A 13,372-nucleotide genomic window follows, 5' to 3' on the forward strand; every position below is an offset into this window, starting at 1 on the left:
ATAGATAGATAGATAGATAGATAGATAGATAGATAGATAGATAGATAGATATCTTGGGGCCATGAAACGTGTTACATTCCTTCCCTGGACTGGCATCTTGACTGACTGCCCTTCCCATCCTGGTCCTCCCACATCCCACTATCTGCCAGAGGAAGTGGTCCTTTGGAATAGGACCAGTTTAGGGTGATATCATAAGCAAATATCATGGGAGCTCCTGGGACTGTGTTTCCAGCCCTACCTCCTCCCAAAGTTCTAACAATGCCTGACATCCAGAGGTGGAGGCAGTGTCTGAGTGGGAAGACCAGGAGCAGAGGAGTAACCAGGCCCCAAAAAACTGATAAGAAGAGGGAGGGGGTATTTCCCCTTTTTATTTTAGCTCTCTCCTATCTCAGGAGGGACTCTATGTCAACTATCACACACCCAGACCCATTCTCACAAATCTCTGTGTCCTTTCCTAGCTATAATGTAATACAGTAGAAACTTTTGGCACTGCCATTTACTATAAGTGTGACTTTGGATAAGTCACTTAACTGTTCTAGGCCTCAGTTTCCTCATCTATAAAATCATAGGATCATGGACTAAGAGCTGGAAGGGACCTTAGAGGTCATCTAGTACAACTCCCCCCACCTCATTTTATAGATGAGGAAACTGAGGCCCAGAGAGGTTAAGCCACTTGCCCAAAGTCACACAGGGAATAGCTGAGCAAGAAAATGAATCCCATCCTCTGACTCAAAAATCTCTTAGATATAGAGCCAGAAGGAATCTGAGGAGCCTATTTTGTTCAACCCCTCGTTTTATGGATGAGGGAACTGGAGCCCAATGATTTTTTTTCCAAGGATTCTCAGATATGTGGTAGAGCAGAGATTCAGAGCTGGGTTTTCTGGTTCCAGATTCTCCACTCTTTCCAGTGTACCACACTATCTCTCACACCTTTTCCACTTCCCCTCATGATGGGGGTTAGATCTAATGGTCTCTAAAGACCCTGCCAACTCTCTATCCTCACTGGGGCCAATCTCTGGTCACATTCATCCTCTCTTCCAAGAATTAAAGCAATGAAGTTCTGGTAATTGAAGGTTCTCCTTTCCCATTATCCCTCTTCTTCTTCTCTCTCCCCAGAATGTGCTTGAACTAAGTGTCTGTGATGAGGACTCACTTACCCCAGATGATCATCTCTTGACCGTCCTCTATGACCTCAGCAAACTCTGCTTCCGAAATAGGACCCATGTGAAATTTCCACTCAACCCTGAGGTGGGTAAAAGTACTCAAGGCACAGCATAGGTCCTTCATAGGATCACAGATAGTGTTGGAAGGGACCTTAGAGGTCATCTGGACCAACTCTTTCATTTTTACAGATGAGGAAACTGAGGCCCAGAGAGGTTAAGTCACTTGCCCAAATTTACCCAGGTAGTGCCTCCTGCTTCAAGAGGTGAGCAGCCTATCCCACCTTGAACCCACTCGGCAGGAACCTCAGACAGGTTGGGCAGACACAATACCACTAAACCAAAGTCTAGACTTGTACATTATGCCTAATTAACAGGGACAGACATGGTAGGAGAGAGACCTGGCTAATCTCCCATGTTCTTGGATAAATGTTTTTGTTTTTGAGACTGGGTCCCTTATCTTGCTCAAGCTAGAAGTACAGAGGTCATTCATGGCCCCAGTGTCAGTACTGGTTGGCATGAGAACATTTACCTGCTAATAAGGGAAGACAAAACATAAAGGGCTGCTGAAAGAGGATAGCGAGGAAGGAGGGTGCCCACATGAACCGGTAACCGTTGTGGAGACTGAGCAGACCAAAATGAACCTGAAGTGGAGAGTGAGATAATTAAGAAAAGTAAGTAAGGGTAAGAAAGTAAGTGTGGTTGGGCCTTCTCACAAGAGGAATTCCATGTAGGCACTCACCGATCACTGAGTTGGCCTCTAGATGGAGTCCGTGCTCAAGCGGTCTGTCCAAGGCAAAGTAGAGCAGGACAATCAGCTTCCTAATCCTAGAAGCTGTGCCTTTCTTAATGCAACCTAATATCTCATTAGCATTTTTTCAGTTGCTATCTGGCGCTGCTGACTCATATTGAGCTCTAAATACATCAAACTACTGTCTAGCTTTTCCCCAACCATCTTGCACTTGTGAAGGTGATTTTTTTTTTGTACCCAAGTGCAAGTGTGTTTTGGACTCCCATCCCATGAATCTTAGAGATTATTCCCTCCATTTTATAGATGAAGAAACTGTCTTAGAAAGGTGAAGTGATATAACCTTACTCAGCTTTATGTGCTTTATGACCAGATGTCAGATTCAAGTGTTGGTGAACCTGTCAGGGTCAATGACTTGGCATAAAGCAGTAACTAGTGGGGACATCACAGGTAAAGAAAAGCCTTGGGATTAATTATGTGTCAGAAAAAGAGGCCTCAAAATCACTTGATTTAGAGTTAAAGAGCTGAATTTTGAATTCTGGCTCTGCTACTTACTACCTGTATGACCATGGGCAGATACTTAACTTTGCTAGGTTTTTGAAACAGAAAGGCCAGATAAGGTGCTCCCTTAATGTTTCTTTTCTTTTCTTTTTTTTTTTTTTCTTGCTAGGGAATGGGGTTAAGTGACTTTCCCAAGGTCACATAGCTAGTAAGTGTCATGTCTGAGGTTGGATTTGAACTCAGGTCCTTCTGACTCCAGGGCCAGTGCTCTATCCACCGAGCCAACCTAGTTGCCCCTTAATGTTTCTTCCATTTCCAAGTCTATGATATGTGACTTGGGGGACCTCTCTGGGTCTCAGTTTTCTCATTGGTAAAGGATACTAGACTAGATAATTTCTGAAGTCCCTTCCAGCTTTAAATCTATGTTCTCTGCCTTCCTTTGGGGCCTTAGGCAAAGAATTTCACCTTTCTTCATCTATAAAATGAGAAAGTTGGATTAGATAATTGCTAAGGGCACCTCCAACTCTAGATCTTGCGATTTCCATAATCAGTGCTCCATCCTTCACAGACTGCAATAACAGCCCTTGTTAAGAGGGTAGAGGCATTCAGGTATCTGAAAAGCCAATAGCGCCAGTGTTTGCGAGGGCTTCTCTGGGGCAGGGAAATATCAGCTGAATAGGGTCATAACTCAGAGATGATTCCTTTCTTTCCTTTTCTCTTGGTAGGGCATGGAAGAACTAGAAGTGGAATTCTTGCTGGAGGAGAGGTGAGTGAGCTCCCTTATCACTCCAGAATGGTTGCTTCCCAAGTCTGGGCTCCTACTAGTCTACATATAAGTACTAAAGACAATGTTTTGAATATACTAAGTATATTCAATAGATATGTTGAATAAATAAGTGGATGCCTAGCAGGGTTTTAGAAATAACCTCCCTGCCCTTCCCCTTCCCCCCCATCTCTCTTCCCCCCAACCCCCATTCTGCCACCTCAGGTAGGCAAAATGGGATGATCATACCTCTCTTTAGTTGCTACTGGCTCATCTCCTTATTAATTCTTATCCTAAGTCCTAGGTCGATTAAGATATAGATATTTCCTCATAAATTAAGATAAATGCACAATTTCAGTAATCAATTAGTTCTGAGCCCCCATCCCAGATTATTAAATAAACTAGTGTCCTCTTTTCTCATAAGCTTCCACTCATTTCTTTCTCAATATCAAAACTCCTTATCTCATAGACTTAAATAAACATGGTGTCTTATTGTGGTCAGTGGTGATGCAGTGGATAAAGTACCAGGCCTGAAGTCAGGAAGACTTGAGTTGAAATCTGGCCTCAGACACTTACTAACTATGTGACCCTGGGCTAGTCACTTAACCTCTTTTTGCCTCAGTTTCCTCCACTGTAAAATGGGGATAATAATGGTGACTTCCTCCCAGAGTTGTTGTGAGGACCAAATGAGATAATAATTGTAAAGCGCTTAGTACACAGTAAGCACTATATAAATGTTAGTTCTTATTATCATATCGATGTTATAAGCTATATAGAATTAATTTATAATATAACCTAATATACACAAATATATGACATATAATGTCAATGTTATACACATATAATGTTAGTTGACTAACACTATGACAGACAACACAAAGATACATTTAAATATTTTCAACATTATATGACAATGAGGAAGATTACAACCAGTTACCTCTAGTTATCCCCTGCAACTGCAGGCTTTTCAACTCTGGAAAGATATTCCCACCGTTCAACTCTCTCTGGATAACAAAATCTCTCAATAATTTTCTTTAGGATTCCTCCTCTATAACATGAGTTAAACTTTGTTCTCTCAGGAAATGTCTCCAGTCTTTCTCCTTGATCATTAATTCACACAGATTCTCAGGAAATAAGTCCTTTTAGCACTTCTTGGCATCTCACACAGACTCTCTCCCACCATGACAATTAAACTCTCCAGAATGCTAGTTAAATTGCTACCCTCCCAAGATTCTCTTCCCTCTGAAAGATACTGGAAGACTATGCTTAGTCTCAGTGGGAGGGCCTGTGAAGCTGGGTTTATAAATGAATGATTCATTAAATTGATGTATCAATGGTAGTCCTTAGGCTGACACACCAGAAAGCTGATGCTGGGTGTGGGGAAGGTATTGTAGCCATTGTAGAGATCCTAGCCAAGAACTGACTCTGGGGAAAGGGGTGCTTCTGCAAGAAACAGTAGCTAACTGGGGGATTTAATCTTGTTTTTCAGCCCTACTGCACCTGAAAGCTTCCTCACCAATGGCGTACTAGTGGTAACTATCCCTCCCCAAGCAATTCTAGCTGAACAAGTTCCTGCAGTCCTGAAGGGGAAGCGGGGCTGTAAGAGAGGAAACTGACCGCAAGTTGGACCCTACGGACCCCACCGAAAAATCATACTCACTGTAGACTCCAAAGTGGGATTTTTATGGGACAGGTTGGAAGTGTGAAAAAATGAAGTAAATGGTTGGGAGGTTGGGGGCTTGGGGATGCACACTTGAGGAGAGATCCGTGATACCCTTTGCTGGTTATTTCATTGGTATTTCAGACGTATCCCCTTTAGGGTCCTTCAGCTACCCCAACCATCAGAACCATGCGCAGCCCTACTCTCAGCTAGTTTCCAGCAAAGGGAACACCCTTCCCTGGGGATGTGTGCATACCTATTCTGTTTGCTCCCTCGATGGTAATAATCGTGGAGATCTTTTGTTTCCCTAGTAATGAGCTCTTTTTACTGACCTCTCATACCAATAACTCAAATTCTCTTCATCCCAAATCTCTAAACGCAGACAAAGATTTCCAAGCTAGAGCTGTCACTCCAGGTGGTACAAGCAAATGTATTCAATAACCCAGCATTATAGGGCATCACAAAGACTTTGAACAGGCCCTAGGATCTTGTTGTAAAGGGATCTGATCTGTTTCTGCCACCTCCTCATGATTCTCCTCTTCACCCACCTCCCCCAAAGTCTTGTTTGTTTGCATAGGAACACAGATATAAATAGCTACCCATTTCCTCCCTAGCCAAGGAAAGGCCTGCTTCCTAGGCCTTGTTCTCCAGATCTGGATAAAGTCATGATTCCTCTGAACCATCTCCTACCTGTGGTGGCTCTGTATTTTCACCCTGTCTTAGCCTCCTCTGGGACCCATTTTGCCCCAACACACACACACACACACACACACACACACACACACACACACACACAATTTACAATTGCCCTGTCACTTTGACCCCTTTTCCATTCTTCTCAGGCCCTCTCCTATGGCCAGGAACAGTGGGGGATAGACTGTGCCACAAAGAGATTTTTTTTTATAGGGATTTCCTTTGTTACAGTCTAGACAAGTTTCCTGCCTGGAAGTTCATGTGAAGCATAAAAAACAGAAGAAGAATCAAAAGAGTAAGAGACGTATTTCCTTTGATGGGCAGGGTGGGATGGGGTAGGGTGTGGGAAAGCCACCCTGAGCATTCATCTATCTGAAATGTACAGTCAGTTCTAGCTTCCAAGGTTCAGAAACACTGTTAGAATTTGGAGGGGTGTTGGGTGAAAAAGGGGTGGGTGTATGAAACTTCATTCAGGATCCTCAAAACTGCCTCATCCTAAGTCAGAGGTTTCCAAACTTATTTGGCCTACCACCCCCTTTAAAAAAAATTATTCACTGCCCCCAGCCCTGGAAATCTATTTTTTTAACCCTTTAATTTTTTTAAAATTTGCATCATTTCAAAAAAATATAAAATAAATATATTTTAAATGACACATCTTATATTTAATAATTTATTGTAAATTTGTGGGGTTTTTCCTGAATTAGAATTTTGATGATACAATATTGCATCATGTAACTGTATAATATCATATTGTAAACAAGTCATTCCATGCACATATTCTTGCCGATACACGCTGGACTTCCCGACAATGAGAGCTACTTACTCACCTGCCAACACGTGTTTGTTAAGTCTGTAGGGGGATTTGACCACTGATCAGTTATAATTCACATTTTGTATGTTTATTTGGAAAATAATATAATCACTACAACTTTAACTCTATTACACAACAAATGAAACATGTATGAATGGTTTTTCAAAATTTTCTTATCTTCTTTCCTTATGCTTCCACTGCCCCCTTATTTTTACTTGCCCCCCAATTGCACCAGAGGCTACTACCGCCCCTTTGGTGGTATATCCCACTTTGGGAACCTATGTCCTAAGCAGATTTAAATTTACCCCCCACGTCTCAGGACAGCTCTGGAATAGATCTTGTGCCCCAAGAGCCCACAGATTCGCTGAGAGATTCCCAGAGTCAAACTAGCAATAGTTAAAGGATTTGGGGCTAAATCCCATTTCTGGGAAGTCCACAAGGTGACGTGTTGCATATATTTTCAGAGTTTTTTGATATGTTGATCAGTTTTGCTGATTCCATCCCACCCTTTAAAAAAAAAATATTGTTATATGAGGTGGCTCTCTGGGAATTGGGAGTGGAGGGATACTGAGAGAAATTTGGTGATGTAAAAGAACAAAAGAAATCAATAAAAATTTATAAATCATTAATAAAAATGTTAATTCTACCTCTGCTACTTACTATCTGTATAACCATGGGCAAGAACCTTCTCCCTCATTTGAGGGGTTTAGACAAAATGTCCTGTAAGATCCTTTTCAACTCTAAAATCCTATGACCCTGAGAAATGTCTTTTCTCAAATTCCTAGCCCTCAGTTTCCCTGTTCTAGCTCATTTACTTTTAATTTTCTTTTTAAAAGAAATTGATATCTTTTGTTTTTACATCACTTCAGTTCTGAATTTACTCCTCCCTTACCCAGTGAGTCATCCCATGTGACAAAGAAGATAAAAGGGAGAGGAGGAACAGGTCCACAAAATTGAGCCATCACATTAATCACATCTGAGAGTATATGCAATATTCTGAACCCATCTTCCCCTACCTCCACAAAGAAGGTAGGGAGGTTCATTTTCTCAACTCTCCTTGGAAGCAACCTTATCTTTCACCTTATCTTTCACAAAGCTATCATATTTCTTTTACATCTCCTTCTTCCTTCCTTCCCTCTACTCTCCCCCCAATTGATCTCTAAAAGAGTGAAGTCTATTTCTGTGTGGGTTCCAGGTATACCCTCTTTCGGCTTCAGGTCAAATCTGGTAGGCCCTTCCCTTCTCAGTTCTTCCCATGTCCCCTAGGCTCTGCTTACAGATATTCTCTGACTAACCTTTCACCAGAGAACTTGGGCTCAGCATCTTACTCCTTTCCTTAAAACTTGTACCTCCCACTTGTATTAGTCCCTTCTGTGTTCCTTCTAGTTTTTCTCTTTCTTCCTCAATCCATAATAAACATTTAGGAGAAGTCTCTCTCATGATCAAACTGTTGGAACTGCTCCTGGAAAGCAGACTCAGGTCTCTCTCTTACCCTCCCAGGGACTTCCACAGGTCCCACTCCCTATTTTCCTGATGATTTAAGAGATTGGATTTAGCTTGGCAGAAGTCCAGGGTTCCATGACAAATGCTCAGCCTTGAAAGAAGGAAGGAGTGGAGGACACTGTGGGTGTTGTGTGCATGGAATCCCTATCATGTATGGATTAGTTGAAGGAACTAGGGATAATTAGCCTGAAGAAAACTAAGGAGAGCAGGGGAGAAAGAAGGAAATGATAACTCTTAAGTATTTAAATGGCTGTCTTATGAAGGAGGGATTAGACATGTTCTGTTTGGTCCCAAGGGCCAGAAATAAGAACAGTAAGGAGAAGTTACAAAGAGAAATATTTGTCCTCACATCAGGAAAAATCTCCTAACAATTATTGGATCATTGGATTTAGAGTTGGAGGGGACCTTAGCGACTATAGAGTCCAATCCCCTCATTTTACAGATGATGACACTGAGGTTAAAGAAACAGAACTAATGAGCATCTGAGTTGGGATTTGAACTTAGGTCTTCCTGACCCTAAGTACAGGACCCAAGCCACAGTGCTACCAAATGACCTTAGAACTATCCCTAAGTGGAATAGGTTACCTAAGGTATAATAGTTTCCCCTCACTAGTGGTCTTCAAGCAGATAGATAGATAGATAGATGGAAGGATAGATAGATAATAGATTGATAGATGGTTGGATAGATAGATACTATATGAATATTATTATGTGGGTGACCACTTATTGAATAAGTTGTAGCAGAGATTCTTTTTCAGGTACAAGTTGGAGTATATAGCCATAAGGTCCCTTCCAACTCTCAAATTCTATGACCTTCTGCATTCTATTCATAGGAAAACACCTAACTGTGACAGTGAATGAATCCTATGAAAACACCCAGTACATCTCACCCTGCTACAACTCTAGCAACCATTGCCCAGATCTTGCCTTCTTCCACTACACCAAATACTTCCAGCCCCAAATGCATGTGGAAGTGCCCAGGAACCGATGGACCTGTGGGGTAGGAAGCATTGGGTATTTATAAATTATCTGTGGGCATGGGAAGCTTCAGGGTCTAACTGGCTCCCAGACATAGTTCCATTGGGAAATGGGGGAGAATGGGTACCTAGCCTGTAGGAGAAGCCTTACTCTCCCTTTTAAAGACATTTCTCTCTTAGCTTTCCTGTTGTTGTGGTGCCCATAAAGGAAATCATTCTGTCTGCATGTCCCTGGAGTGCCTCCCAGATGGACAAGAGTTGACAATACCTATGGTAAGTATTAGAATCAGGGAAGAGTTACATGGACTCTCTAGCTAGGCTCATTTGAGTCAGAGAGCTGATGGCAAGAGGTAGTGTGGAGATGGGGTAAAGGAATGAGTATCTACCTATCAGATTGTGAAGGTTGCCTGTGTATGCTCACATGAGAGGCAGAGGCATGGACAACATTGTTTCAGGGTGCAGTGGGCATTTATATAATAGAAAAATATAGGAGTTGTGTATGCAGAGGCAAGATGGTGTCTGAGGAGTTGTTTGGTGATGCCTGGGGAGAAAGAGGTACTGAAAGGCTGAGTAGGAAAACCATGCACAGAGGACAGAATGTAAGGAAAGTTGAGTGTGAGGGTGTGTGGAGGGTAATGATATTAGTTCATGGGGATGGTGGGCAGAGTTGGGGGTCAATGAATATCGATGAGTGAGTGTGTAAGCTCTTGGTGTGGGCTATTTTGCTCTGAAGTATCACAACACTGATAAAGACTTTTCCCCTTTCTTGGTTCTCAGAATGAAAACTGTGATTTACATGTGACAGCCAAAGACTGGTAAAGTACCTTCCCTACCCTTACAGTTCTGTCTTCTTCTCTTCCCATTCTTCTATTGTCCCCACTATTTTCCATACATCAGAACTGCTATTTACACTAATCCTTCTTTTCCAGCTTCTTGGAGGCTCTAGGTCCTATTGAACATGTTGAGGAGCTCAAGGGAATGGCAAAGACATAGGAAGAAGAAAGGGAAATGGCATTGAGAAGTGGAAGTGGGAATTTTGATGGGAATTCTTACCCCTGAGCATTTAATTACACTTCCCACTTCCCTTGTCATACTTTGATGGGTGAAGTTCAAGACGAGCTCCTGGTTAAGGACAGGGCTTTCTCCAATGTCTGACATTTCCTGGATAGTGACAGAGAGAGTCATATCGTATATGCATGTAGTAAGTGAAGTAAGCAAATAACTGTTGAACATCTACCATGAGTCCATTCAACAACATGTGGGCACCATGAGAGAGAACTAGGAAATAGAAATATGGTTAATAGAGCATTTAACTGGAATTCAGGAAACCCTGCTTTTACTCCTAACCATGACTAACTAGCTATGTGATTTTGGTTAAGTTATCTCTTCTCTCGAGGCCTCAGTTTCCATGTGTGTAAAATGACTGCCATACTGGGGAGTTTGGACTTGATTAGTTAGGTGATAGGAAGCCACTGTAGGTTCTTGAATAGGGTAGCGATAAGACAAAAAAAGTTAAGTTATGGGGGATAACGTTACAGGGTGGAAGTGGAAAGATGAATGAAGGAATGAAGTAGTATTAGTAGTAGCAGTGATGTGCCCAGAGGTTTGCAGATAAATATTTAACAACTAGCTTTCCAAGAAAAAATATCCACACAATACACTAAAATTTAATCTGTATTATTAACATTTTCTTCACCACTTTCTTAAGTCTAGGCAATCAACAAAACAATAAGTCAAGTCCTGATTTGTAGCTTTTGCTGATTTCCTAGGTATAAATGCTCAAGTTGCCTCCAACCATACCCCTGTCACATACCCCAAAAAAAGCAAATTAAGTTTTGGGATATTGTTGCTGGGTCAGGAAGGAAGGAAGGAATGAAGGGAATGAAAAAGCTTTTATTAAGGGCTTATTATATGCAAAGTTCTAGGAATACAAATACAGATGTGAGACAGTCCTTCAAGGAGCTCACATTCTAATAAGGGAGTAAGGCAGACGGAAAGGTCTTATGATCCTTAGAGTACAGCAACAAAACGAATGGTAATGCATCTTCTTCACTGTTATTTCTACTGATAGAATCATGACCATTTTAGATGATGAACCATTTGACAGTGCCAAAGACTTTGGTGGTAAAAAGGACTAGACAATGTTAAAGTCCCTTCCAGAAGCTCTATTATATGTTTCTGTGAAATTCTAGGTCACAGTTCCTGCTTTCCAGGATCTTACAGATCTAGAACTTAGAGTTACTAAATGATCAGGATCTATAACTTAGAGTTACAAAATGATCAGGATCAGGATAACTTAGAGTTATAAAATGATTAAGGAACAATATATAATAGTAAGTAATAAATAATAGTAATAATAGTTAAGTAATAAAATATTGAACCATATAGTACTGACCCTGTGCTAAAAGAGCTCAGCCAAGGGAGAGATCAGTGTGTGCCAGAGTAGCTAGGGAAAAGTGAGGCACTTGAATTGAGCCGTAAAGGATGGAAAAGATTAGGAAAGATGGAGGAAGGGCATTGGAAAGATTAGACTGAGCAAAGTCACAGCAATGAGAATGAGCTTGATGTGTCCTAGAGAAAACAAATGGACTTGCCTAACCAGAATGCAAAGTGTTCGTTGGGAGCAGTAGAAGGTAAAGTTGGAGAAGAATGACCCATGGGGCCCAATTCAGGAGGGCCTTGAGTGCGAAGTTGAGGAATTTGGGTTTCATGCAATAGACAATAGAGAGTCATTGTAGGTTCTTAGACTAAGCAATGAAATAAAAATAGTAGAATCATTAAAGATGTTATAAGTTGGAAATAAGAGGATGAGACCTTCGTCCTGGGATATTTACATGGACCTTGTTTGCTCAAGGCATATAGGAAAGAAATCACAGGATTCAGACTGAGACCGTTCATTCTGTCATTCATTTATTCAACAAACATTTCTTAAATGCCTACTATGTGTCAGGCCCTGTGCTAGGCTCTAGGTATGCAAGATAAGGATGAAATAGTCAAGGAAATTATATTCTATTGGGGGAAAACCATATGAAATAAATAAAATAAATACAAAATACTGGGAAGATAAGAATAGAACTCATATAGGGGTTGGCACTTGAACTGAGCCTTGAAGGAAGCTAGGGATTTTTATAAGGTGGAGGTGAAAAAGGAGTACATTCTAGAGATAGAGGACAGTTTAGTAAAAGCATGGAGATAGGAGATAAAATGTCATGTAAGAAGATCAACTGATACACTAGTTTTGCTGGCACATCAAGTATATGAAGGAAAATAATACACCATAAACCTGGAAAGGCTGGCTGGAGGCAGACAATGAAAGGCTTTAAAATTCAACCAGGAGTCTCTATTTTATGTTGAGGGAAATTGGGAGATGCTTTTTGAGCATGTTAGTGACTGAGTCAGACTTGTGCTTTAAGAAATATTCTGGAAAAACCTGGAAAGACTAACATGAACCGATGCAAAGTGAAGTGAGCAGAACCAGGAGAACATTGTACACAGTAACAATCATATTGTATAATAATCAACTGTGAAAGATTTAGCTATTCTTAGAAATACAATGATCCAAGACAATTCCAAAGGACTCATGATGAAAAATGCTATCCACCTCCAAAGAAAGAACTAAAGAAGTCTAAATGCAGATGGAAGCATACTTTTTTACTTTTAAAATTTTTCTTGGTTTTTTTTTTTTTGGTCTGTGTTTTCTTTCACAAATGGCTAATACAGAAATACATTTTGCACAACTGCAAAGTATAACCTACATCAATTGCTTGCCTTCTCAAGGAGCAGGGAGGGAAGGAAGGGAGGGAGAGAATTTGAAACTCAAAATTTTAAAAAACAAATTTTTAAGAAATTTTACATGCAATTGGAAAAAATAAAAAATTTAAAAGAAATATTCTGGAAGCTATGGTTTGGAGAACAGTTTGGAAAAAGGAGACACTGGAGTCAGGGAGACCAATTAGTTAGGCTATTGCAATAATCCAAGAATAATTTGGTCCATCCACTGAAGCCCAGAGGGGTGAAGAAACTTACTCAAGGCCAAACAGGCAGTAAATTCCAAAGGTGAGATTCAAATCCAGGTTGTCTGCTCCCAAACCCAGTGTACTTCTCAAGGCACCAATTTCTTTCCCACTCAAGCTGAGAAATGGGAGAGTTGACCGCTCAAACATGTGGAGGTAACAGCTCTGATGCATCGTGGGTGACAAGCATCCTGTCTCCCACAACAGCCCTGATGAGTTGAACGTGAGGTTGGGTTACAGTCTATGCTCAGAGGAGCTGGAGTTCCTGCAGAAGCGGAAGGTGATCGTCGCAGAAGCCCTGAAGCAGGTGTTGCAGCTGGAACAGAATCTGCAAGATGATGAGGTCAGTTGGCTTGAGACTAAGGAGGTTAAAATGTGCCCTGAGTTAGGCTCTAAACAGGGTGGACTGGGCACTCTCTCTGCTTTTCATGAACAACTTGTCCTTCTCCTTCCCTTTGGAGAATTCTTGCTACTGTACCACCAACTCCCACTCACTGTCTCTATCTATGCCACTATGTCTCCCATCTCTTGTGTATACCCATG

At 41.2% G+C, this 13,372-nt stretch overlaps 1 protein-coding gene across 1 annotated transcript in view; it reads left to right on the forward strand.

The window, feature by feature from the left end:
- The window catches only part of PLA2G4E (phospholipase A2 group IVE), a 70,510-nt gene that overhangs the window by 28,651 nt on the left and 28,487 nt on the right, over nt 1-13,372 (forward strand). Inside the window, exons 4-11 of the mRNA XM_027870148.1 lie at nt 1,117-1,248; nt 3,135-3,175; nt 4,662-4,704; nt 5,757-5,820; nt 8,673-8,839; nt 8,997-9,089; nt 9,594-9,631; nt 13,037-13,172. Coding sequence (XP_027725949.1) covers nt 1,117-1,248; nt 3,135-3,175; nt 4,662-4,704; nt 5,757-5,820; nt 8,673-8,839; nt 8,997-9,089; nt 9,594-9,631; nt 13,037-13,172 — 714 coding nt within the window. The remainder of the gene's footprint in view (nt 1-1,116; nt 1,249-3,134; nt 3,176-4,661; nt 4,705-5,756; nt 5,821-8,672; nt 8,840-8,996; nt 9,090-9,593; nt 9,632-13,036; nt 13,173-13,372) is intronic.

The sequence above is a fragment of the Vombatus ursinus genome, unplaced genomic scaffold (genome assembly GCF_900497805.2).
Source record: "Vombatus ursinus unplaced genomic scaffold, bare-nosed wombat genome assembly UNPS02014794.1, whole genome shotgun sequence".
Classification (NCBI taxonomy): domain Eukaryota; kingdom Metazoa; phylum Chordata; class Mammalia; order Diprotodontia; family Vombatidae; genus Vombatus; species Vombatus ursinus.